At 38.9% G+C, this 27,870-nt stretch overlaps 1 protein-coding gene across 9 annotated transcripts in view; it reads right to left on the bottom strand.

Annotated features, from left to right (window-relative positions):
* The window catches only part of WDFY3 (WD repeat and FYVE domain containing 3), a 167,008-nt gene that overhangs the window by 61,461 nt on the left and 77,677 nt on the right, over positions 1-27,870 (bottom strand). For 7 of the 9 annotated variants that reach the window (XM_051790880.1, XM_051790879.1, XM_051790885.1 and 4 more), the window contains 11 exons: positions 26,240-26,406; positions 23,331-23,798; positions 21,792-21,890; positions 18,534-18,727; positions 15,898-16,355; positions 13,808-13,891; positions 8,276-8,453; positions 6,115-6,329; positions 4,385-4,497; positions 3,058-3,289; positions 927-1,027 (listed from right to left, as the gene is read on the bottom strand). In XM_051790880.1, coding sequence (XP_051646840.1) covers positions 927-1,027; positions 3,058-3,289; positions 4,385-4,497; positions 6,115-6,329; positions 8,276-8,453; positions 13,808-13,891; positions 15,898-16,355; positions 18,534-18,727; positions 21,792-21,890; positions 23,331-23,798; positions 26,240-26,406 — 2,309 coding nt within the window. The remainder of the gene's footprint in view (positions 1-926; positions 1,028-3,057; positions 3,290-4,384; positions 4,498-6,114; positions 6,330-8,275; positions 8,454-13,807; positions 13,892-15,897; positions 16,356-18,533; positions 18,728-21,791; positions 21,891-23,330; positions 23,799-26,239; positions 26,407-27,870) is intronic. The other 2 variants (XM_051790886.1, XM_051790888.1) reach the window with 1 other exon arrangement.

The following is a 27,870-nucleotide window of genomic DNA, read 5'->3' as shown; positions in this document are numbered from 1 at the left end:
AGCTCTGCCTTCTCAAACTTTTCCTTCCTGGACTTCAGTGTTACTTACATTTCTGACTCAAGTTTGCAGGAAAAGCCACATAAAGCTAGCTCAGAGGGGTTTCTTTCAAAACAAAGTAAAGCAAGAATTGCCCACTATTCCTTCCTATTCTAAAAAAAAAAATAAATAAATCAACTCTGAAGCTGTGTTTGTTCAGAGCAACCCAGTTTCAGTTCCCTAGACCAAAAAAGTGGAAAAGGATCAGGCACTCAGAAATGGCTAATATCATGATGAGGTGCTTCTTCCATAGGTGTGACTTGCCGAAGAAGCCTCTGTGGAGGAGTATCTCTCCACCACAAACATCTGACTGTTTCATCTCTCCTAGGGTGCTCCCACTAATTCTGTCTTACTGCAGTAAACCTTCAACTTAGTTTTTAGACTTAACACCTTTTTTAACTAAGTGACCATGTTCAAATAATCCCACAGCACACCAGGTTCCTGCAGGGTGAATAGCCTATAACAACATGTAAAAGCAAACAATTTTGATGAGATTTTTGTGATGATGTGTGCAATTACACCTGTAATCAATGCAGTCAAGAACTCAGCAAAATAAAGTCACAAGTACAGCATCATAATTAATTCCATGTTTCCTATGCTCTTCACACTACTACCTCAACTTTTTCTTAATGCACCTAGGTTCATTATTCATATGCTTGCCTGATTACAATTTCACCTGCTGAGAGCCTTGTGTTTTAAAGCAATCACAGGTTTGTATTTTATATTGCTTTTCATTGCCCTGGGGGCAAGAACACACACACAGAAAAAGACACAAGAAGTTCTCAATTATGAGTGCACAGTGTCCAACACCAACTTCACAGCTAACAAAGACATAAGAGAACTAAACATCAGATACAAAACACCACTGACAGTCATACTTGAGTACTTACCAGTTCCAATTCCACTAACAACTGCACCGTCAACAAGTCCTGTTGTAACAGCATTATTTGTAGGTGCATTGTGGGGAGCCAAACTTGGCAAGAACAGGCAGCTGTTAAACAGAAGACCAGCAACACACCAGAGTTTATGGAAGTCAATATAAGTGGAGTTCAATACAAACAAAATATAGCCTAGGAAAATATATTATAAGCACACAATCACTCTTCATGACTTTATGTATTAATGAAAAATAGAAATGAATTCTCAAGACTGCTCCTTGTGAGCAGCAGAGCCTCTTTGTGAGGCTAAATTATCTCCTGCATGAAGAGCTCTGGCAGTGTATGTTATTGGTGTAAAGGCATAGAGACTGATGCCCATGTGGTTCCATTGAGTAAGATGCTCCTCTGTGGGCGACCATAACTCACTACAGCCTTTGAGTTTTTCTGGACTCTCTAAGAGGCCAGCTAAATATTCAAAAGATCTGGCAATTGCATACTATGGTGTTCTTATTTGATGTATGCTCTCAGAGTAACATATTTCACCAAATTAGCAATGTTTGGTCCTTACAATAGCCACTGATGCTGTGGACACAACAGAAACCAATATAAGGAGTCCCTCCCTTAGGTACTAAAAGAGTTTCAGTGATCAACCCATCCGAAATGGAGTGAATGCCCACAGGAGTTCAGCTTCCAATGTGTATAGACAGTCCTACTGGAGGAAAGATGATGGCTCTTCCACTTGTTGAGAGTCATCACTCTGTTGACATTTACACCTGTTTAAGTATACTGTAGCTGAGTTGCCTGACAGTGTTAAGAGTTATTTTGTTCTCTCCATAAAGAGTTAACTTGACCACTCATCTCCAAAGTAACAACAACCCAGGATTCTGGTCACTACTATCTTCTTTTGGATTACAGTTGTCATTATATACTTTTTCCTCTCTCTTGAAAATGTTGTTCTCTGGGTGAATTCCCCGTGGTCAATGGTACTACAAGCAAGTTCCCTCTAAGCAGGTAACTTGCAAGGGTCCGCTAACTGTGGATTTCGTGAAACTTCTTGGCACCTAAAAATAAACTAAAAAGTTTTAGATTTTTTTTTAAGTGATTACAGCAGCCTTCTTAGGTGACTTGCTGAAATTACAAGAAGTCACAGTTGCATTATGTGAGTTACTTCTGGACTCATTACCAGCACCTACAAATCTCTGGAAGCAATGACAGTGACAATTCATTTTGCAAGCTTATTGTAAGTTGTTCTTAGGTTCCAAGCATTTTCTCTTTTCTTATGAAGGATGTAGAACAGAGCTTATAGTACCATTTGTTATAAAAAAAAAAAAAAAAAGGTCTGTCCCTGATTATATTAGATATGAAGGCTAGATGTAAAATGGGTGTTGCATTCTTGCTTTGGAAAGCTGAGAAGAGAATGCAGAGCAACAGAGTTCCTAAATATCCAGAGTTTTCTATTCCACTTTTGTAACCAAAAACACAAAATGTTTTCCTTAAACAGACGCTAAGAATGGTGTAATGTTTTAACCTTCTGAACAGTCAAGTTAAATCATATTACATGATCCTCATAAAGTGCTTCATTCAGCAAGTGTTTAATTAGAGAGAGAAAAACAGTAAGTGATACTGGGTGCTAAAAGAAAAAAATGAGTTAAGCATGATATTCAGGCTCTGCCTCCAGTTAATACTACTTTTTTCAGTTATTTGAACTCATCATAGCTGCCTTGTCTGCTTCACTTGTATTTCTGATTTGCCCACTTCCACATTTCCAAGTTTTTCAGCAATTTTAGGTGGGTCTCAGAACAACTGGGCCATCCAAATGTCATACGTAAATCCCAGTAATCCTTCAAGGGTACGCATGCATTCCTTTGTTTTAAAAGGAATGTGAAACCCAGAACTGAGAGGGCCCTATCAATGTTTAAATACATACCTACTTCTACTTTCACACATGGCAAGCATTTGCTCTCAAGGCATTAACGAATGAGAATGAATTTATGTGACTTGAAGTATTCCTTTCCCTTCTTTAAAGAATTCATTTGTTCTTTGCTTGCAAACAGCCTATTAAAAGTTACAATTTGAAAACAAAGAAAGTAACACAACATTGCAGTGTTGCCCCATGTTATTTGAGAGCACCGCGGGACCTTACCCGAACCCTTCAAGAGACGTGTCAAACTCGATGAATGCTGGCGTGACCGATGATCCGTGAAGCCTGATATCATGTGGGGTTGTCATGGAGACCAAACACTTCACTCTCGTCAGGGGTACTGTGCTCCCTTCTGCTGGCTTGAGCAGGCTCTTGCTTATCCGGTAGTGGCTGTCTTCGTGCACGCCGAAGACGCTGTCAGAACCCAGACCTTCCATTGAGGTAACCATGCTATCTACAGTAGAAGCCAAGAAACAACACAGCATTGCAAAAGGGAGGCCTTTTCAGACTGTATTCGGACTTTTCAAGTAGTGCTTCCGATGCAAGAGCTGAATTGTCAAACACCATCAACTAGTTCAGCCTCTCAGAAGGTGATGGGTTGGGAACTTTATAACAACTTGGTTGCTTCCATTATAAAAACACTCAACCCAGGCAAAAAGATGAGCATATTGTGCAATATAATATGGAAAGGTTGTGGTAGAGCCAAAACACTGAGCCAAGAGGCCATCCCATTCCCTGACATCCGCAAAGGGTCCCTAATGTAGCTAACTAACTAAAGCTCTGGCCGAGGGATAAGGTGAATCTCTTCTTCTCTCCTCTTCTAAAATGTACTGAACACAATGATACAACACAAATTCGGTTAATTAATTTATTTATGTCATTATTTAATGTTTAATCAACACCACCTAGGATACATCCTAGTTCCTTTTAAAGTAATTAAAACATTTCTACTAAGATATTTTTAACTATGCGTTACAGTGAGCCATACAATGACCCAGCTGACACATAGAAATAAGTATCACATGCTTTGGAAACTTTTCAATAATTTCTTTGTATTATAATTTACCAAGACTCTCCTATACTACATGAACAGCTATTCCTGAGCTCTACACCTCATGGATAACAATAGGAGAGAGTGCAGCTATTTTATCTGACACCTTACTGAACCCACGAGAGATGATACTACACAGATTTACTGTGGGTCTCAGAACATGATGTGCACATGAAAGGATCTGAGAAAAAAATAATGTTAAATAACTACAAATGCAGGATCTACTCTACACTTAAAAGCAAACTATTACCATATTTAACAGTACTGTTCTTAAAATAAGAAATGATAATCATCTTGCTGGATAAACACTAAATAAGAGTACTACATTCTGCTTTTAGAACTTATCCAATCAAACTGTTCTGATGATTTCACATTCATAGGAAGCTGGGGTGAACTTAGCTTTTTATGGATGGTTATCTACAGATTTTACCCAAGTGTGCAATTGGGGGGTATAAGAGAAGCATTCTTTACACAAATTTTTAGCACTTCAGCACCTACTTCTCATTTCTGGTTCAAAACTCAGTGAGCTGGGTTTGTGCACTCGGTACTGCTTCAACAGCTTTTTGTCCCAGGCTCCGCAATTCAAAGGATTTCCCAAGCGTAAAAATTCCCTAAGAAAGAGAATAAAAAAATTTGCAAATCATTTTGTCTATTTATTTGCCCATAATAGCACCAAATCTAACCCCTTTTTTTTTTTTAAGACAGGAATTACTTGCAATAAACATAACTTTCAAGTAAGAAAATAAACCAATGCATAATTAAAAGAAAGATATTTGATCCATTTGAAACTATTTAATGTTTGAATACAGGGTCTAAAAAGTCGACATTATTTTAACTAATCAAACAATTTTGATAAAGTTTCTAATTTCCTTCTCTTCATTCCAAAGGCTTTTCAGGAGGCTGCTGCACCCCATAGGAGAACATCAGGATACTCAATGATGCATATTCAGCAAGGTGAACTCCTTTGGAGAGGCAGACCACAGGCTGAAGTAAGTGACCTCAATTTTGTTTTATCCCTGTGTCCTGTTTGGTAGGGGGAATGATTTCACAGCTATCAACATCTGCATCTATAGATAACGATATTATCTATATATACAGCTACCTAGGCTATTGGTATCTATGCTTAGAGAAGCCTAAGTCCTGTGATGTGACAAGCAGCAAGTCCACTTGCAGAACCACTTCTGACACAGCTCCATGCCACTGAGGTGAACCAAGCAGCTGTCCTGGTTGCAGGTCAGCCAGCCCGCAATCCACAGGAGATAATACAATTAAGTTCCTTATTACAGCTGAGATCACAGAATCACAGGATGGTTTGGGTTGGAAGGGACCTTTAAAGGTCATCTAGTCTAAGCACTCTGCTGTGGGCTGGGACAGCTTTCGCTTATATTGATTTGCTCAAAGCTCCTTCCAACCTGACCTAGAACAATTCCAATGACAGGGCACTCATAGCTTCTCTGGACAAGCTTTTTCTCACCAACCACACTGTAAAAAATGTCTTTCTTATGTTCAGTCTAAATCCAGCCCTCAGTCCTGGTCCTGTCACTATGGGCCCTGGTACGAAGTCTCTCCCTGTCATTCTTTCAAGCCTTCTTTTCATGTTGAAAGGCCTCAAGAAGGTCTCCCCAGAATCTAACAAGCAATCCAAACTATCATACAGCTGTGTGAGTATTTAACAAATGATTCATAATATGCTCATAAACTTTTCAAGCCTGCTTTTACGCAGAAAGATAAACCTTCTAAAGCTATGCATCCCCAGATACCTTTTGTATCGCATTCCTGCATTTCCTTCACAGACATAAAGTTCTAAATAAAAGTGCTGGCATGAAGTTTTTCTAATCTGAGGTATTTAGCATCGCACAGAAAAGACAAGGAATCTATCCTCATATTTCCTCTTCCAGAGGACATAGCCAGGGATAGCATTTTTGATAGCCTCTCAAGATTTGCAGCAAGAAAACAATCATTTAACTTCAGTACAATCTCTGTGAAAAACACCAGATCTCCCCACTCCATACTTCTCCCTGTTCTCCAAATACCAATGTCTCCAGGGTTACATGCTGATTAACAGAAGCAAGACAGTCTATTTGATGAGAAACAAAATGGGATCTTATGCTGTCAACTACCACATCAGGTCACTTAGGCTCTTTACACTGCAAGCCATTTACAGTGAGCCAGCGACAGCGCGGGCAGGGGGCTCAGTCCACCTGAACTTCCAAGGTTATCTTTCTGACCTCAACACCATCGGCTGCAGAGCCTGGGAGGCCAGCCTTTCAAACATCCTTTGGAGTGGTGGATGCAGTGAGTGGTCCTCATCTGCCAGAGCAGCGCTGCATCTCTGTAGGAGTCGTGCATGGAGCCCGGCTTCACACATGACTTGCTGGTTTCTCTCCGTGTGCACCAGAGACTGCAGGATGTTTGCCACTGCCAGCTGGAGATCCAGCGCATGCTGAAAACAAGAACAGCACGAAACTTCAGAAGGGCAAATTGAAAAGGAAAATAAAATAAAAGCCTTATGCATAATAATGAAAAGGAAAACTACCATTAGCAATAACTACACAAAATGACCTCTATGTGCACGGATGTGTGTGTTTTGGGGGTATGTGTGCATGTCTGTGTGAAGAAACACTCTTTACAAAAAAGAGTAGTAAGTTTTATGAGGGATTATCACAACTATTGTCAAGAAAAACAATTCATCTCTACTTCTCAGCAGAAAAGAGAATCAATTTGGAAGTTCTTAGTGCTTGGAGAGAACCTAGGACTTTCATTTTTGTGACCTAGTAACTTAATATAGAAACATATAATCACTTAGGTTGGAAAAGACCAACACTGCCATGTCCACCACTAAACCATGTTCCCAAATGCCACATCTACACGTTTTTTTAAATACCTTTTAAATACCTGGGCAGCCTGTTCCAGTGTTTGACAACCCTTTTGGTGAACACATTTTTCCTAATATCCAACCGAAACCTTCCCTGGCACAACTTGTGGCCATTTACTCATGTTATGATTTGTTTGACTTGTTGAGACTGATCCCCACCTGGCTACAACCTCCTTTCAAGTAGTTGTAGAGAGTGATGAAGTCTCCCCTGAGCCTCCTTTTCTCCAGGCTAAACAACAGCTCCCTCAGCCTCTTCTCATAAGACTTTTGCCCCAGACCCTTCCCCAGCTTTGCTGCCCTTCTCTGGACACGCTCCAGGACCGTGCTGTCCTTCGGGTAGTGAGGGGTCCAAACCAAACAGAGAATTCAGGGTGTGGCCTCACCAATGGCAAGTACAGGGGGACGATCACTTCCCTAGTCCCGCTGGCCACACTATTCCTGATCTAGGCCAGGATGCCATTGGCCTTCTTGGACACCTGGGTACACTGATGGCTCATGTTCAGCTGCTGTCAACCAGCACCCCCAGGTTCTTTTCCACCAGACACTCTTTCAGCGACTCTTCCCCCAGCCTGTAGCATCGTATGGGGCTGTTGTGACCCAAGGGCAGGACCACGTATGAGCAGCCAGTTTCTTCAGGAGAATGCTGTAGGAAACTATGTCAAAAGTTGAGTCCACACAAACAATATCCACTGCCTTTTCCTCATCAACTAAGTGGGTCACCTTGTCATAGGAGAGACCAGGTTAGCTGGGCTTGATTCCATGACTGTTCAGTACATGCTGTGTCTTGGCACACATGATGATCTGCTCCACAACCTTACCCAGCACTGAGGTCAGACTGACTGACCTGTGGTTCACCAGATCCTCTTTCCAGCCAGTCTTGTAGATGGGCATTACATTTTGCTAATTTCCACCCAACTGGAACCTCCCCAACTAGCCTGGACTGCTGATAAATGATGGAAAGTGGCTTAGTGAGCCCTTCCACCAGCTCTATCAGTACCCTTGGGAAGGTCCCATCAGCCCCACAGACTTGTGTGTGTGTATAAGCGGGGTACCAGGTTGCTCACCACTTCTGCTTTGATTGCACAGGCTTCATTTTGCTACCTGCCATCATCATAATCTCTACAAAATGTAAGATACATGCAAACAGCACATATGCCCCAAGCTGTAATGCTCAATCCTGCATCCTCCTCATACTATGCAGTAACACTTGATACATCGGAGAAAACATGAATTAATCCCAGTGTTTGGAAACATATCTGATGGCCACTTCAGACCTTTCTTTAAATTTACATTGCTGCCAGGAGTTTGAAGCAGATAAACAAAAGAAAGCCTGTGAAATAAAACAATTCCTATCAGGCCTCTATGTCACCAGTCATTCAACTCAAACGGTCTGTGAAATATATTAGTTTTTCAGCACAAAACGAGAGGACATGATCAGCTTTTCTATTTCCCACAGCCATCCTTTTTCCCCGATCACTCTCAAAGCTTGAAGACCACAGAATTTCTTTCCCTACCTCTGGGTGTGTAGCTGATCCAACAGAGGCCAGAAGATCCAGCATTGCAAGCATAGCACCAGGGTGAATAATGACCGCATCAGAGCTTTGTATGGACGTGGTTCCTGTTTGGAGTTTCATATCAGCTATGTTTTTCTGAGGGCAAACAGGAGGTGTTGAAACAGAATGATATGCGTGCCTGCAGGACAGAAAACATCCCATGGTTACAACACCCATCTATTACAAGCTCTGCATTTTTCAAACAGCTGTAAAATTGTACTGGCCTATAGACTTTACTTCCCTGTCCTTTCTCTTCACTCAGACAGACCAAATGTGTTCCTCTTCTCAAACCTGTAGGGTATGTTTCCCTAAAGACAGCCTGGTAGAATTTCAATTTCTCAACTGTTCTTGAACTCAGAAGCCTCTTCCCCAGGTGCTACATAGTTTGACAAACTTAAGAGGTTGTTTTTATTGCCTCCCTCTTTTTATTCTAATTGCAGTGGTAGCACAAAAAAATTGCAGCGTGCAACCTACCACTGCTCCTGTTCTGGGGGGTGAATTCAGCTTTGAATATGTTTCTCTCCATTTGTTTTTGATTAACAACTGATTATACAACTCGCTATAACAAAATTCTCAACAATCTCCAATCAGCTCTGGGAACAGAAAGTTGGTCTCTGTGCATACTCGTGCCAGCAATCCGTATGCTCTCAGTCTTTCCATGACTGCTACGGCAATTTAGTTTTACATTAAGGTGCTTCAGTCTGATCCAGGCAAAAGAGGCTTTGACACACTGACTTAGAAGCAATGACTTGTCCTGAGAAGTGTAGCCATGTTCCCCACTGAAACTCTTGGAGGCATCAGCTTGATGCCATTATTCTTCTTTCAGCATGAGGTTCAATCCACAAACAGCACGAGCAGCTTACTGAGCCTGTGCTTTCAAGATTGTACTTTAGAAGCAGAAGAGAAATCAAAAGGCTCATGTTCACCACAAAAAAACAAACCAAAAAACAAATGAAAAAACCCTACACCAACACTCCCCCCCCAAAAAAAAAACCCACAACAAAAAAACCCACAAACCAGAAAAACCTCAACCCGAACCACTCATATTCTCACAGTATTTATCATAAACACTTGTTTGTAAGATGAAATAGAACAAACTCTGTGTAACAATTTTTCTTGAAGATCACATATTGCCTTCTGTTTTACAAGAAGTGGATCCAGCCAAAAAGAGTCTCTTTTTACCAAATCAGTTGAAAGAGGCATTTCCTCTCTTCATTTCTCAGTGACAGAGATTTATCTAAACCCTAACACAAGTAACGCTTGGAGACTTGCTGTGCCTCACCCATTAAGACACTTCCAAGGAGGCAATCTTTTCTCCTGGGAAAAAGAGGACATAGATTGGAGATAAGGAATGCTGCAAGTGCAATTCTATCCTAAACACACATACACAGTCCACCCACTCAGCAAGAAATATATATGTGGGGGAAGGCTGAGACAATGGATTATTTAGCCTAAGACAGGGCACTAGGAAGTACTGTGTGCTGGCTGGAAAACAGGTTCAATAAAAAATGTTCCAATAAAAGGGTTCCTACCAAAAAGCTTGGCACCTGAACAATCTAAGAGTACTGTTCAAAACAGAGGTTTTTTACAAAAAATTAAATTACCGATGCTTTACTCATTCAGCTAATGCTTACAGCAATCATGAAATAGTACAGCAATTCTCTTGAAACCAACTACTAAGAAAACGATCTGCCCAAATGAACTTTTCTAGTGTTTTTTATAAACCCTTAGCCATTAATTTCCTAAACTTCTCTATCAGACCCATTGATTGAAACATCTGGCAGGTAAGGAGGACTTGTCTCTTTTAAGTTAAATTGCATTAAGAGCAGCATAACAACTGATAATACTATCACAGAGAGATGTTATCTCACGTCTTTTCTCTTGTCTTAATGCAGAGATTGAAATGCAATTGTTTCTTATACATTCTAACAGCACTGGTCTTCATCTGAAGGAGTAAACTGTTCCCTCTTTCCAATGTCACCCTGAGCATCTCAATGCAAGTTTTACAGATGCAGTTTAAAAAGTAAATATCCATTTACATTTAAAAACGCTCTTCAGTCTAGTGAAATTCCATTCTCCAGCACATTCTTGAAGACAAAGCTTCTGTCTACTTTTAAGCACAAATTTTACTTCTTAGCATGTTGATTTGCACTATCACACTCAACTCATTAGGTACATTAGGTTATAACACAGTAGTAATGGGGGGAGCATAATAAAAACCCGAGCCATTGCTCAGTGTGATTCACAAACACAAATGTGATCCTAGTTTCCAACTGCCTGGACTGCAACACTACACAACTGAAAAGGAAATACATTCAAAACTAGGCTTTCTGTTATGTCCTTAATGCATATATTACTGTAGTTTTCCATATAATTTTAAAATATCTTCTGTATTTAGTTTTTCCACATAAGGAATACTTGTATCAATACAATGGGGGAAAACACCCCCACCAGTTCATAAAGATATCTCTAGGCAGGAAAGAAAAAACAGATACTACAAAATCCTGCCAAATATTAACTGCATGTTTTAGGTCTATGGGCCAGTGAGGAACCTGAAATAAATTAATTTAGCCATGCTCCTACATTCTTCATATGACCCCTTTAGGGAAGAAGAAAAGAAGTGGACAATGGAAAATGAGAGTGTACTGAAGGTGACATACAGATCCATCTAATGTAACAAAAACTATAACTGAAGAAAACTTGAAACTTTAGTTATAAAATTAATTACAACTCTTGATAAGAATTACAACAGCATTTTCATCAGGAAAGAAATAAGTAAAATTTACTGTAGATAAACCTCTGCATATGATTTGCCAAGAGTAATCAGCATCCAAATCTTCTAAAAATAACATCTAAAAGTCTTGCAAGGTCAAAGTTAAATTCTATTCTCTACTTCATCCTGTCAGGCCCAAAGTATCCTCTCCAAAAAAAAAAAATTATGAGAATGTCCTGTCAAGATAAGTTTATTTCTGCCAAAATTTACAGCAATCAAACAACTGAAAAAGCTGTAGTTCTTGATTAAAATTATACAGGTGTGGAAGAATAATGCATTTCATGTAATAGGGCTGACAGCCATATACTGCCATCCCAATGCCTGTGCTGCAGGAGTCCTACATGCTCTGCTTCTATAAAGGATAACACTTGGAGGGCACCAGTTCATAGGGAAATAGAGCTTTCAGAAGTGGAAGACATATCTGAGAGAGAGTACTACCATATCAGTGCAAACAGAACTGTTCTAAACTGTGTGCAGAACCAGAACTGTACTATTTTTATTTATAAGAATTATTTGTGTGCACAGTGTCTGCTTGCTCATTTAGCCAAACACCACAGAGCTCTCCCTCAGGCATCTGTCTTACAAGTCAAAAGGAAGAAAACCAGGCCACAACAGCAAGGGAGATCCCAGGGATGCAAAGTAAAGGAGACAGAAAACAGTAAGAGAAGAGCAAACACTTCTCTCCGAAGAGTCAACTCTGAGAGAATCTGACCGTGTCTGACATTTAGAAGGAGGAAAAAATAACACTGGACTACAAACCCCAAGCTGCTTATTTTTGAAAGTAGAAAGATCCCAGCTACTGGCACTGAATTCACTAGGAATGACAAACACGATGCTGAACAACTGTGAGAAAGCAGACAGCTCTTCAAATAGAACAGCTTTTTGGAAACTCTAGTCCTATTTTTTTACTTGAAAAAATGCTTTTGCAGAAACTATTTGAAAAGTCACCCAGGTCAGCATGATCATTTCTGTCCAGTTTTGCTTTGAGTCTTACACAATTTGTTATAACCCAAAGGCCTTTTTGGTTTGTGAAAATCCCTGTCGAAGGCACTCTTTACCCCAGCAAGTACCTAGATTACTATACTGGTGCTTACCTGAATTGCTCAAGGCACCCCACAGAGATAATGACTTTTTAAATTGCCCAATCTTTGCCTCGGGTTTTCAAATAACTGCTTTCATTTTCAGTACTACAAAAAACCAGGGAAGCCTCACATATCTATTCACATATAGCTATATTTATTTTTAATTATCAGGTTGTGTCAACAACCCATCTGGCACTCTTTATTCACTACACACTGGAATCAGCTCCTGTTTGGAAGGCATTGTATGTGTTCTGCTGCAAGCCTTTGCATATCCATGTGTTTGAGTAATTCAGTGAACCTGAGCAGCCATACCTGTTACACCTGGGAGAACAGCAAAATGTAGTACAGGAAAGGGCAATCTGTACAACTAGAGGTTAGTATCAGGGCTGAAGCTGTAAAGAGCTCCCTAAGAAATGCTGTTTTCTTTCAAGCTTCTTCAGAGTAAATGAGAGGGAAAGGAGGTTGGCAGCTAAGGGGTTTTTTTCTCTGTAAACTACAGCGTTTGTTCCTAAATGTGCTAGAAAAGAAAGAAAGTGACAGTCTAAGAGGTTCTGGATTACTGTGAAGGTGGCCTTGTCCAAGCCACTCCCTCTAGAATACCCAGGTACGACTTGGGTAACAACACTCAGCAAGACAAAAAAAGGGTTTTCTTTACTAACCTGCTTGAGTATCAACATTTCTTTCAAAGCAGTTTCTAAAAGCATCTTTGGATGCTTCCCTTTGCAAAATACTTTACATTCCAAACATGAAACTTGATGGCTTATTTTAAGCAGTACACCAAGTGAAAATTGTTGTATTCTCCACACATGGCACCTGCACCTCAGATAACCCTGAGTCTTTCAAATGTCTTCTTAGCTTTCAAAAGCAAATCTCTGCCTAACTTACATCTTCAGATGGCAAAGGGCTGCTCCCTTCCCTAGGGACTCTGGGAAAAATCTTTTCATCATTTGAACAAGCCCGTAAAGTAACACTGTTGTTCAAACAGTAACCTTTACTTTAAAAAAAATAAAAATCTACCAGACACATTAAGATGCATAAGAAAAGACAGTAGCTTGGGAGTGGAACTGGGTACTAGGATTTCTGAATTGTGCCATTTGTGCTTTCTTTCCAAACCTTTTAATTTAGCATGTCTCTACATTATTTGGTAGTCAAGTACTGACAGGTTCATTCTTTCCTTTTTATTCTGTGCAATTACTAACAAATGAGCACCTTAACAAGACATTCACTTGCCTACTTAAAATATCTCTTCTTGAAAAATTAGTCGAGCAAAATAAATCCTGTTGTATTCATTGATCTACAAGCTTAGTCTGATTGTCTCTAAACTGCTCATGAGAGTATCATGTATACTGCCCTTAGATAATTTCTTATACTAGGCCTTACTTGGTTTTGAATCATGAATCTAACTTTCAGTGCTTTGGGAGTCTGGAGACACCTCTACTCTCATCCATCAAGATCACTGCCCAAGACTGGCTGTGAAACATGCCCTTACTTTTATCCAGTAAACACACAAGTGAAAATGCACACCTCAGAAAAAAACTGCAACTTGAGAGAACTGCCCCTCCCCACCACCAAACTAAGAAACACAACAGTGAGAGAGAAATCAGAAGCGAGATCAACTTCTCTTTGAAGGGTTGGTACCTTTTTCTGGACAAAGCTGGCGTACCCCAAGGAGAGGGGAGAGAAGTCTCATTTGTCAGGCAAGGAGGGATCTGTTCTGCACGACTACAGACAAAACAGACAGGGGTAGGACAGAGAGGTTAGAGAAGAAACCAGAGGCCATACATACATAAGCTTGTTAGTTTTACAAAAGCGCCAGTAAAATCTTCACTAGGATCCATTCTTCAGAAACAACACGGATGACGCAGGACGCTATGGAATGACAGCATCAGGTAAACATCCAGACATGCAAAGCGTGTACTGCTCTTGCAGAATGACTCTGCAGTGCTTGTTCACTGCTCTGAAGAGATCTACTGACACCAGTAAAGCAGAACATCTTCCAGTGTTAAACAGCAGAAGTCCAGAGGAGAAAGTGAAGCCTCAGTAAATTAGGTATAACCAATAAGGTAGGAAATAAAGTCAATGTAAACTTTACAATGAATGACGATCAGGAAATTTAAAAAAGAAGGAAGAATGCGTCACTGAAAAGAACAGCCAAAAAACCCAAAAAGGAACTTACATAGGTATCTTAAGCAACATCACCATGGGATTTACTTACCCCACTGTTTCCTCATTCTCTACTGTTAGCCAGTGTCATAACTTCTACAGGATGTGTAATACATTCTTAATACAAATTTTCCTCCCACTATCTGAATGCTTTAATAATACTTTAAAATGAGATCAAATACATCGATTTCTGGAGTTAGCTCTTAGTTTTGTTTTGGGTGGGGGGAAGAAGACTGTTGTGGTTTTTTATATTTCATTTTTTTTAAAGAAGAGAAAAGCATTAAGATTTGCTGCTTTGGTGGCAAAATGTTCATACCAAAAGCATCAAGTCTGTACTTTACCAGTCACTGAGTTTTAACTGGCAGTTCTGTTAATGTATCAACATACACAGCCATACCTTCAACACTTGGAAAATCAGACCCTGTATTTGACTAACTAGACAGTCCATCTGATTAAAACAGAAGCTTCAAGGGTCCCAGATACAAAGCTTAGGTCTGCATTTTACTATTTTGTACCTTAAATTAAGGTACAAATTATGATAAATTAAGGGCAAAAACCACTTTAAGACAAGCCAAACTTCAATATATACTTCACCAAGTTTTGCTGTCATTTTGAATCAACTTTAAGACACACATTTGTGTTTTAAAAAAAAGTAATTTACAGACTAGAACTTTAAAGAACATGCAAATCCATCTAAAACAAGATGTCAGTCTTGATGTGTTAGCAACGAGAAAAGGAGGTTCAAGGGAGACATTACTGCTCTCTACAACTACCTGAGTGATGATTGTAGCAGGGAGAGTGTTCATCTCTTCTTCCAAATAACAAGCATTATGGCAAGAGGAACTGGCCTCAAGTTGAACCAGGGGAGGTTAAGATCGGATATCTGGAAAAATTTCTTCACCAAAAGGTTTATCAAGCACTGGAATGGGCTGCCCAGGGAAATGGTTGGGTCATCATCCCTGGAGGTTTTTAAAAGACCTGCAGATGTGGCACTTAGTGACATGGTTTAGTGGTGCACTTGTTAGTGTTAGCTTTCTAGTTAGGTTGGATTTTTAGACAGTTTTCCAATCTAAATGATTCTATGATTCTGAACTAATCACAATGTTATCTAATCACTTACAGTTCTGTATCAAAGGAAACATGAAGTTCAGACGTGACATTGAACAACCAATTTTCCATTTCACTTAATAAAAGCATAAAAATTTTGTAGTTCTGTACGATAACGCAACCTGCCAGCCTATCAACCAACAGGCTGCTTCACAACACCAAATATAACCATAACCTTGTACCTCTATCTTAACTGATACCATGACAAAAACATTCAACACCAGAGAGAATGCTGCATACCCTGGAGAACACCAGTAAGCTAAGTCATTATTTGGTCAGATGTTGCCATCTTATAATCCCCTCACTGGAGTGAAATAACAAAGAAATAGATTAAAATGGAAATACAAAAGCTTGCAGTGAAGAAAGAAAAATTATTTTGGGGAACACTGGTGGGGGGGCAGGTAGGATGAGAAGATAAAAAAAAGCAAGGGGGAAAAAAAAAGAAGCAAAGTTCATACCTGTCAAAAGAATCTGTTGCTACCTTGTAGAGGTAAATAAAAAGTTTGCTGCAGTGTCTGAGAGTAGGTGAAACAGAATCCAGGGATATTAGGTCATCGTCCAAAAGTCTTTGAAATAGTTGTGTATTTGAAGGGAAGACATTCAAGGGACTTATTTTTCTCAAGTCTGAGAAGCAGCCAAGTAATCGAACAGCATCTGCCAGTTTCTCATACTGGATCTCTGTTTTGAAGAAGTGAGAGTTGGCTGGCTCATAGCGCATTGCTGCAGTCAGTGTGCAGAACACAGTGTGAAGCAGTTCAAACACTTGATTCTGGTTTACTTTTTCCCAGCCATTCTTAGGAGGCGAGCACAAAGATCTCTCCATAGCAACGAGTAAAGATGTGACATACACAAATCCACCAACTTTCCTAAAAACTGTTCTTGTGCGGTGACTTTCTCTCAGCACCAAGAGTAGGGCCTATGGACAAAACAAACAATCAAAACAGGGAAACAACAACAACAAGGCAGCAGCATTACAAACAGCTTGGAAAAAGGTAGGAACATTTTTGTTCACAAAGTGCTGTTGTGCTAGCAAAATCCTCATGTCATTTGTCAGAACCGGGTAATGCCTGAAGTCTCCACAGATCAACTTTGTACTGCAGGAGTCCTCATACTCAAAAGCTTACAAAATAAAAAGAAAGAGCTGGGGGGAAAGTAGAGCATTGCCTCTAATTTAGAAATAAGAAATTAAGGAGAAAGAAACCTGTCAGCAGAAAAGACTTGACCAAGCCTAGAACGGAACCCAAAATTTTCAAGTAATTCTCTTAGTGATAAAGTGGAGAATATAGTATTGAAAAGGAATCTTCTGTGCCATCACACTTCACAAACAACTTCAAACAAGAGCGGGCAAATGACTGCTTGCAGCAATGAGGAATCTAAACCTTGAAGCATCCTAAAACAAGTCACCCAGAAATCTACAACGCAGAAGCACCTGGCAGCTATGAAGCCAGAACAGCACTCAAACATAACAATTCAGTTAGTGAATTCAGGTAGCAAAAAATTAGCCAAAAAAGTTTTAGCTTTCCTCTATAACTCTCTGAATTGAGCGAGACTTCATTCTAAGAGTTGCTGTCTAAAAATAAGCTTGAGTGAGAAACAAAAGTGGATAAAACCTTACTTGTTGAACAAATAAATACAAAGGCACAGCATTAACAGCAGAAACTACATTAACCTGGGTACTAGAGGATAATATGCATTTATCTGTGAAATCTGGGAGTGGAAAAGCCCCTCCACACAACCAAAACCAAACAAAAACACCGTCATGGGAAGTTCGACCCACATCTGAATATGGAATACAGAAGAAAAAAATCTCTTATAGGAAGCATTGTGAACAACAGAAAAATGTTACTGAAACACCAATATAAGCTAGTGGGGAGTCTTCCATGACCAAAAGTTTACTTTTTCAGAATCGTGTTGCTATTTTTTTTTAAGCACTGAGAAGATGGGTATTGAAATAGGTAGACTGTCATTCCTTTGAAGGTAGGATCTCATCTCCTGACAAACCTGAACAAACAGTAAGAGACATATCACTACACTGTTCTGGACTGTCAGTTCCATAACCAAAACTTCTGAAAACAGCACTGATGGAAGACAAGTACAACAGATCACATGAAAGACAGAAATCCTGATTTTCTATGTTAAATTCTTTGGGGAACTGCAATATCCTTTCTCTCCCCTTAAGTATTGCAAGTAACACATGCTCAAAAATGACTGAATACCTTGACAGACAAAACACTGCAAATGAATAACTTTATTACTAGCTTTCCTTTCTGTCTTTTGGAATAATATAAAGCTGCTCATATGCCAGAGAAATAGTAAAGCTCCTTTGAACAGAGACAAACCTAGATGTCTCTGAGCTCTCTCCAGTAAGACTCATTTACTTATGAGTACTTACCTCACCTTTTCTACCCTAAAATAAATGGTATTATGCCAATTTACAAAAATAACACGAGCTACTCTGAGAAGAAATTCTGGGTCTAGATTAACAGACAAAAATCCTAATACACAAGGAAACAGATAAAAGTTTTCTCACTTCTTCCTCCACTAACAGCCTTACTTCTCTCCCTTTTCACTATTTTCCTTAAGAATGCAAGTTTTTTGGCTTTATCTTCTACTATGATCAATATAACTTACATTTATATTAATTATTTCAGCATTCATAACTAAAAAATTGGTAAAATAAAATAAGCTTGCTACAGGAAAATGCAAGCCAGCACTGAAAATAAGCTTATGTGTAACATGCTTGCTTTTTTCTCCCCACACATTCTCATTATTTTTAACTGAACAATACCCCACCAGGAAAGATTATCATAACTGTAGAACCTCATTTCCTATCCACTAAGACTGATGCCAATAATGATGTCAAAAACCTACTCACTCACTAGCCTTTACCTCTGATTCTGAAATCTACCATGGACAGATGGAAGAAAATAAAAATCACAGATCAAATCTACACATTTCAGCTCAAGAGATGATCTACATTCAGTAGCTAAACACCATCCACACAGTCCAACTCAATTCAATCCCTTTTTCAGTGTTTTCCTTTCTGAAACATCATCTTAGGAGCAAGAATCACGAACAACAACAGTTCCCTTACCCTTAAGATGTCTGTTTTCAGCTGCAGTTCCGTAGGTGGAGCCGAGTGCATCAGTCCCAACAAGGTGCCCATATCATCCTCTCCACTTGGTGACAACACCAGCTGCTGGATGATCATCAGGGCATGCTGGCGGCACTGCGGATACTTCACTATGTTGTGGACACATCTCGCGCCACCAAACTCCCTGAAAATACCTATTAGGAAAGAGGGGTGGGGATAAGGAGTGTGAAAAATACGATCAGTAACAAATAATGACAACAAAACAACGCAGAAGGTGTTTATTTTCGTTTCTAGAAACTGAATGGCAGAGTTTTAGCCTTAGGGATTTAGTAACTTACTGCTGTCTTTCCTCTCTTGCCACAAATAAAAATACAACTTAATACCTTCTAGCAATATTTTTCATTAGAGATGTTGAGTACAAGGATGGAAGTCAGTTCTAAGGATTTCCTCAATAATCCTGTTTCTCCAACAGTAGTTACTCTTTTCATGCTAGAGCTCAAAGAGTCTCAGGATGAAATAAAAAATATACCAAGTCCTCCATCTTTTGTGAAGACTATACACTGTTTTGGTTAAGGGTAACATTTATATTACATTTAGCAATGAATTAAATGTAATATGAACTAAAAATATAACTAGGTTGTTTCTGGACAAGATGACCAAAGTAGGAGCATTGGTTGAGAAATGGTTCTGTCTATCCGCAAGAGTTGTAGGATTCTGCAGAATCCTGTCTTCCGGTGGCAAGACTTATCTCTGTAGAGATTAGGCTTAAGTCAAATAATGATTTTCAAGCTTATTGGCTACTCAGAACAACACATGTGCAATATTAACCGAAAATTATATGAAAATTGATTCTGAAATCATCGTAAGTGGAATATATATGATATATAATGTGTGTTTAGTACACTGTCGCACCCAGAGCACTGCCCTATGTTAATTACTGAAAATGAAAACAGAGTAGGAAAATGGATCAATGCTGCATTACTGCATCAAAAAGGATCATTTTCGTTGTGACCATAAACCAAAAGGGTTGTTTAAATGACCAAGTTCAGGATTAACAAGTAAGACAATGTTTATTCCCCTTAATGTACATAAACAAACATAATCCCACTATGCATTTCCAGTTTCCTGCCTCTTGCTTTCTCTGGTGTCCTTTGGATGAGATACGGACTTAGTGTGAAAGGAGAGGCCTCAGACCCTGAGACATGTAAGCTGGTTCCATCCCCTCACATTCAAAGTGCATCTCCTCAGTAGTCAGGTCTCTTATTTTCAAAGAGACTGAAGTAACATTTTATACCCCTCCCACTCTTGGCATTGGTTCTCATCTATCCAAGGAACCTATGTGAGTCTGGAGACTCAAACTTCTGTTGAAATTTGGTTAGCAGTTATGAAATATTCAGGAAACTTTATCAGAGACACTGGTTTAGCAACAGAAACTAAGCTTTGAATATGGTATGAATCACTACAAGGCTGCACAATGCCTACTTATGCCTCTGTGATGACCTGTAACCTCTGCTGGCCTTTGGCTACAATGGCACTGAGTCCACATCCCAGTCACGCTGCACAGACATTGGGAAATGGTTTCTCAACCACCTTTTGCCCAATTTCTCCATATATATAAGCCCCCACATGTACCTTCATGCCACTTCTTTCTGATTCATTTCTAATTCTGCCTTTTCTTACATGGCAAAACCATGTACTGGCATGTTGGCAAAACCAAAGATGAGTGATAAATACAATTCACCTGTGACCAATACCAATTCCTCTCTAAAACCTGCTTATTTCAGCCTATTAATTTGCTACTGTTTATCACAGAACAGAATCCTCTAGTAAATCAAAATGATGGGTTTTTTTTTCCTTTCCCTTGACAGGAGGAGTAGCTTGGGGGACAAAAGGGAAGTGGCAAAGGAGACACACAACAGCTTCAGCAAAGCTTCTGGCAGCGTCATCCACAGCTTTCTCACAAGGAACCCAACCAAATGGTCTATGTGCAATCCTGACAGACTGAATGTAAAACCAATGCAAACACCTACACAGAGCAATCTCTGCTTCATGGCAATGCCCTTCGGCTTGACTAAGGGCATGCAACTGGGGTTTATCTCAAGTGCCATGAATAATGCCTTTCCTGATGGAATGATGAATTTGCTTATCAAAAATGTGGACAAAGCCAAGCTGGCAGATGTTATAAATGCTCAGTGGGAAGAATTCAAAAGTCATCTTTGGAAGTGGTTTGAAACCATAAGCTGAAATGCAACGCATCAAGTGCAAGAGTTAAATGACACAGACACCACTGGAGATTGTTCCAACACTGAGCCTAAATTTAAACAAGAAAATTTCCCAGGCAAAAGCAGAAAAGAAACAAGTTACAAGCTTTAAGTCACTAGCCCATAAACTGATATTTAAACAGTGAGCTATCAACCAAGCTGGAAAATTGTCAAGATTTCTCTCTTAAACATTTATCAAAGACTGTAGCTTCTCCTACTTATATGAACAAAACCAGAAGAAAACACCAGTCAAAGTTGAAAAAGAGGAAAAAAACCTGCCGAAATAAAGATGTTTCGTGGCCTCCAAGGTCAGAAACTCCCTGATTCCTCAGGGTGGAGTCTGTCCCCTCCCACTTGCTCATTTTCTTCTTTGTCTAACAGAACAAGTAGTTTAAAAACATTTGTCATCCTTATTCAATCTGCTATTTCAATCTCTCAGAGATGGCTCTTACCAGTCTGAGGTACACATAGTGTCTACTTCAAAATCACTAAGTCTTGGCTAATGAAGCATAATATAAAACTGCCTGATTTAGAAGAGGACAATCATAACAGAGCCCTATTTATATATACTGACTGGGAACAAGCCTTTAAGAATCAAAAAAACAACTTTAACTAAAGATGCAAGCATTGCTAATCACATTTAAGAAGATGTGACACTGAACACTGAACTACATTCCTAATTACAAGCTAATTTTTTTGATACACAAACTGTGTTAAAAGCACTACTGCAGATTATTATAGTACTGTTGGAAAGTGATGGGGTGTGGTGGTTGCCTTCAAGTAAACAACAGCAAAAAAACACAAGTTAAAACACTATTTTGTACACCTTTATTTCCTGCACTCTAAATTATGCTGTCTATTCCCTTTACTGGAAAAATATGGCAAGAGAGAGTGTATATTTCAGTGTGTTTGATTACTTGTCTGAAGATAGAAAGTCAAGACATGGTTTTCTGTGTTACTCTTTTATACATATTTTGGCAGCAATCTCTCTACTTACCTGCATTTGTGTTTGATCCTTGTAGTAGTACTGTCAAGGTCTCCATAACCAATAAAGCCAGCTGCTTTTGGTCCTCAAATGAACTGTTTCTTGAATCCACTAAAAAATAATTTCAGAAGCTAAAGTCATAGTAAATATCACACTAGAATGCCTGTGGATACTTTCCACCAACACTTTTATTTTCTTTGCTTCCCCAGAGAGAAGGCAGCCTAACCATTCGAAAGCAAATTAAGATTCAGTCTACACATGGGAAAAGTACTGGGAAAGCTTAGCTTAGCTATGAATCATTTGAAAAGTTAATTTATAAAGACGAGAATTTAAATGGAAACTTGTGAGCACTGCGAGCTCAGCAGTCTGACACTACAGCTGTAGGTGTAGTTTCACATCCTCAGCTATTGTTTGCAAAGCCACAAAATCAAACCACAGTTGAAGACTTAACAGGATCTGCTCTTGTTCAGTATTCAGTACTTCAAAGGAGAAATTCCAAACAAAACTACACTCACATAATTACAGCAAATATGCTTATGACTCAACGGGTGTAACAGACCAACCAACATCACACATGGCATGTCACACACAGCATCACACTCCCGAAAAAAGTGGGTGTTTTGGGTTTTTTTAATTATTCTAATAAAAGGAAAGCCACAAGACAAGGGCATGTGTGCCCAGGTAGCACCCTAATCATATGACAACTTTGTCCATTTATTCACAAGAACATGAGAATTGATGTGTTTTTCAACAGAGCTGCTGGTAAAAAAAAAGCCTTATAACTCTAATCTGCAGCTACCACTCAGTGAGGATTCACACAGCTAAACTCAGGTAAAACACCCAACAGCTATGGTTAAAAAGTAAGTGACACTGATTAACACTAACTTGACTGCAGTTTGAACAAAGAATGCAAAAAAACCAAACCAAAACAAACCCACAAAAATTCTGTGTGTGTGCATGTAGGTTCCTATGGCTCTTGGCAGTGTCTGCTTTGCAGGCCTGGCAGCTATGCAGCTTATCTCTGTGATGTTCAATTCTGGAGATAACTAATTTTCATATTTTTTTTTAATGCTTAGAAAAATGTAGACCCAATTTATAAAAGTCTGCAAACTTCAATAAAAACTCCTATTAAGAGCTTAAATTTGAGCTCTCTAGTATTTTTTCAAAGCTGGGGCTAGACATACACAAGGAAACCCACAAGTACTTTTTGTTAGGAAGAATATGGATGTTATGCATTGCTCCTTTACTTTTTTCATGTTAAGTAACAGATATTAAACCAACACATCACAAAAACATTTAAAAAGGAAAATACTAACTCCTACTATTTTGTATTCATATAGCATTTTTCATTAAAGGTTGCCTCGAGCCTCTCTGAGGACATTAAGAGAGAAGCAATTCCAATGAGCTTTTAAGATGGCACAGCAGCCCCCAGCATGATTCAGCCCTTGAGGCACACGTTCAGACTCTCCTGTTCCTCCTCTTAAGTGCTAGATTCCACTATTCCAAATCAAGAAAAGACATGTATTAGAAAAATACGAGTGGACACGCTACCTTGATCATTCAGTGCCTGAGTGGGATCTTTCAAAAGGGCTGCATATTTATGAAGAAGATTTACCATCACCTCCAGAAGTCCCACTTCCCTGAAGACATCCTTAAAGATGTAGTCATGACGGGTGAACTTCAGGAGTGTCTTCATGGCAATGATGCTACACTGAAAAGAAGTGCTGGATTTTAAAAGGATGCTCACACTGATCAGTTCTTTACAGGGTATGTAATTCAAGCTGAAGACAACCAATTCCAGCATCTCAAAGTATTTGGTCTGCACTTCTGGAAGTCTAGGAATTTTCTCTGCAAACTGAGACAACGTGTGCTGCGATTCCAAAATGAAGTAGTTGGCATTGTCCGCCATATAAATATTCGTGATGGCATCAAGGATGATTTGTGCTAGATAGTTGGTTTTTGCTCTCAAAAATGCATTCTGGAGGACAGAAAATGCTTGAATATTCCTCACACTATGACCTAAATCAGGAAACAAAGTGGGATGGGAGGAAAAAGGAAAAAGAAAGTTCTTAATCATCATAAACAATGAGTACACTTATTAATAATGATTCATGCATTTTAACAAGTGGGAATTAAATAACAATATATTTCATGTATAAAAAGAAGTCTCTACACAACCACTTACATTGCAAATCCTACAATCTCCTGTTCATTACAATGGCATCTTCAGCTTTGAAAGTGTTTACTTAAGCAGCTAAACCAAAGACAATTTCTTTAAAATAGCTAAATAGGCTGATTTAGTACTAAAATGTACAACGGGATAAGTTCTAGAGACAAAACAAAGCCTGCCTGTCATCTACCCAGGCCATAGGAGAACACATTAAAGCAACAGTAAAATGTTCTGTATTCCATAAGGCAGAACACAACTCTGGCAGGCTAAGTTTAGAACAACAGCCACCTACATCCCCTCACTCAGCAGAGCAATAAGCAATGACAAGTCCTTGTCAGTTAGTATCAAAGCCAGGCCACCAAATTCTCTGTTTGATTTCTCCTTTTGGCAACTGCCAGTGTAGACAAACTCCACAGGGCAGCATAAGGCCAGCTTGTACAAATTTCTGCTTATAGGTACCTGCAAGCTGATTAAAATCTCATTCATTCAGCCAAAGAATGCTTCATTTATGAGTGCTCCCTGTGGTTCCCAGAACTTTCTATGGGCAGATATTACTCTTAGTCTACTAAAAATGCCTCAAAGACAGCTTTTTTAACTTCTGTAGGAACAGTACAAGTCACAGTGGGCAAATCCCACGATACAGAAAACAACTAGTGGTAAAAAATAATTTTAACAAAATAGACAATCAAGAGTGAGACTTTAAAGACATTCCAAACAAAGCATTTAGGATGTTTTAACAATAAAATCTTATTTTCAAGCAAGGTCTACACAAACTGATAACCTGATTTAAAAATCCTTTCATAAACAAAGAATTCTGATTTATTACATATTCTCTGTGGAACACTGTTCTCTTAATTGTTTATAAACTAAGCTGTCCAATTTAACAATAAATTCAATTATGTTCATGCCTAGCCTCACCACTTCCCATGCTAGTATTTCTCCAGAAGACAACAGGAAACTCTCTTGAAAATGAACATGGAACAATTTCACATACTGGAAGAATATTAGTTACATTATAAGTTACAGTCAGTTGTTTCTAAAAGGACTTTTTAATATGCTTTCCTTACTACAAAAAAATGTCAAAAAGGAGGACTTAGAGCTTATTAAATGTGACAGGAACATAGAATATAAATAGTTATATCTGACACTAATTTAGTATCAACAGTTGTTCCAGGCAATCAGGAAGATTATTAAATTAACTTTGATTATTATAAGGACCCCTGAAGAAATGACATTTTAACCAGCTCTTCAGAATTCAAGAACTAACATGATTTAAACAGCAGCAATTAAAAAAAAATGAGTATGGTCTTTATAAAAAGACAACTTCCACCTATAATGAAAAGTAGGTGAAAGGAACTGAGAGATGTCAAGATAAATATCGCAAAATTAAAAAACTCTTTTGCAAATTGCAACAGGCCATGGTTCTCTTATGCTACTGTACCAGAAAAACTGATTAGTCTAAACAAAAATTAATATTATTACCAAAACATGGAGAAATTAAACTGTGAGTGTATCACCACCTTTCTCTATTTAGTGCAAAAGAAAAACAAATCCCATGAACAATGAACTCTCTCAATACCAGAGAAAGGAAGTCATTGTTCAAGGAACATGAGAAACAGTGAAAATAAATCCATTAGCCCATAAATCTATAAATGCAATCCTATCACAAATTTTTTTCTTTTATCAGTGGTATTAGTAAATCTCATAAAAAGTTCAAGTAACAAACTAGCTCCACAATGACTATTACGTTCCAAACTCCTTAGTTACATACAAGACTTAACTGAATTTTAAGTTTATGCAGAGGACATGAAACATAAGTTTATTTTTATAAAACCCTTTCTCCCCTGGGAATTCCTCAACCTTATCTCTGGATCATAATTGACTGTGGTTGCAAGCACAACTACAGATTTTATCACTGTGAACACTGGTGATGAAACAACAGATTCCAGCTCACAAGTTACATTTGCGTAAGCTGAAAAAAGCTAACAATGCAAAATGGGGTGGGAGGAGGATTAAAAAAAAAAAAAAAAAAAATCAAGCTAGCACATCAGTCTTTCATATCAGTTTAGTAAGACCAGCTTAAAACACAATAAATCAACTCAGTGCATCTCTCCACTATGATAATCTCTTACAACATCCACGCAGAAAGTGTCAGCTTGAAATCCAATCTTATATAAGAAACCTAGACTCAGTTGCAAACAGTTTGTGTAGTAAACAGCTTCTCTGTATTTTGCTGTTTACATTTAAAACAACAAAAAGCCATACAGAGAGAGAAAGCAAACAGACTCACCTTTGCCTGCAGGCTGTGGGACTGCAAACCCGGGTAGTAGGAAAGGTACTCCCGTGGTAACACCTGCTGGCTTTAATTCATTGACACCATATGTTGTTAAGGAAGTGATCAAATTAACTAGGTCCTTCAGAGCATCCTTAGATTCAGCTTCTTTTGCCTGTTCTAATCTAAAGAAAATACAATAGATCAGGTTAGCAGCATTAGTTTATTTCACCTCAAATCACTTCAATGAGACCCATTTTCCTCAGTTTAGAGACCACAGTTTTACTGCCCTATCCTGCAGTATCTTACATGTTTGTATGTCATACCATTAAGTCAGTCAAACACTGACCTTGGAAGAGTGTAGTTATTTGCCATAGAAATTCACCTCATAAATCTTTCCTTGAACTCAACAGTCTATTAAAAAGCAGTACAGACATGAAAATTACTTTAAAAATCCTCTCACAGACATGAAGCTATTGGATATGAAAGCAAATATATAGTCTGTAATTAAATAAATCCATAATTAACTTGCTAGATTACAGCTGCCACTTTAGAGTTAATATTTTATGTTAATGAGATGGTATCTTGGTAGAAGCCTAACACTTAGAAGCACTGGATGAAGCACCCTCATTAGAACTCCAAAACTTTACCTTTGAGCGCAAGAGAATGGAAATGTAACATCCCATTCCAACCAGTTTCCTGCCAGCAGCTCACCATCAGACCAAACCCTAAAAACTGACTCTGAACCCTAGAACCATCCTCCTTTTCCTTCTACTTCATCAAAAATTACACCATGTTTAATTATTTGCTAACTGTATAGCCTCTGCAGATCCCAGGAGTAAGCTGGGGACCACAATCTCCTATTTGCTTATGCAACGCAAGCTCTGTTTTTCTTCCTGCTGACAAGCGATCGTGGGAGCCCTTTAGAAGCAGCTCATTCTTCATCCTCCATCTTCTTCTCAGTCAGACATAGCTGAGGAACAATCTCCTTTAAACAGGAACCTCCTGCAAACAGTCACTACAGAAGCACTGATCTATTGGCATTCTACTGATCCTCCACATTCCCTGCCCTTTCACACCTTCCAGGTGCAATTACACACTTGCTCCTCCAGCCCCTCAAAAACCTTCTGCAGTTTCTTACTAAGCCACCTTCTTCACACATCTTTCTGGTTTTCCAGCTCCAAAGCCTTTTTTTTTTGTAGCTAGAGGCCCAGTGTCCATATTTCACACCCTTACGTGACAGTCATCTTCACAAATAGTGCCATTAGAGCTGGACAAGTCTCTGTCAGTAGGTTTGATCCAAAACGTGTCCAGGGAGAATATGTTACTGTTGTTCATCACTGACCAATACACAGGCTTATTCAAAATGACTGGTTTTTGAAAAATACCTTTATTTGCTTCTGGAAGACCACCTTGGGAAGAAGTGAGGATAACATATTTCTATGCTATTAACCTTCACTGATGTCACCTGATGATCAGACATGCATATCTCAAGTCTTCCTATACCTTTGTCAGGGATCTCCCATTCTTTGATTTAAAGGATAAGTAAGCTCAGGAGAGAGTTTGGTGAAAACACCTGCTCTACAGAGGATCACTTTTGTACCTGAAGATGAAAATGCTAATGACAGTGCATTCCCCTCATATTTCAC

This window comes from Manacus candei, unplaced genomic scaffold (assembly GCF_025592945.1).
Source record: "Manacus candei isolate 608988 ecotype Guabito, Panama unplaced genomic scaffold, ASM2559294v1 h1tg000028l, whole genome shotgun sequence".
Taxonomy (NCBI): Eukaryota; Metazoa; Chordata; class Aves; order Passeriformes; family Pipridae; genus Manacus; species Manacus candei.
Note: the sequence above shows the minus strand (reverse complement) of the source record. Positions and strands in the feature narration are given on the sequence as shown.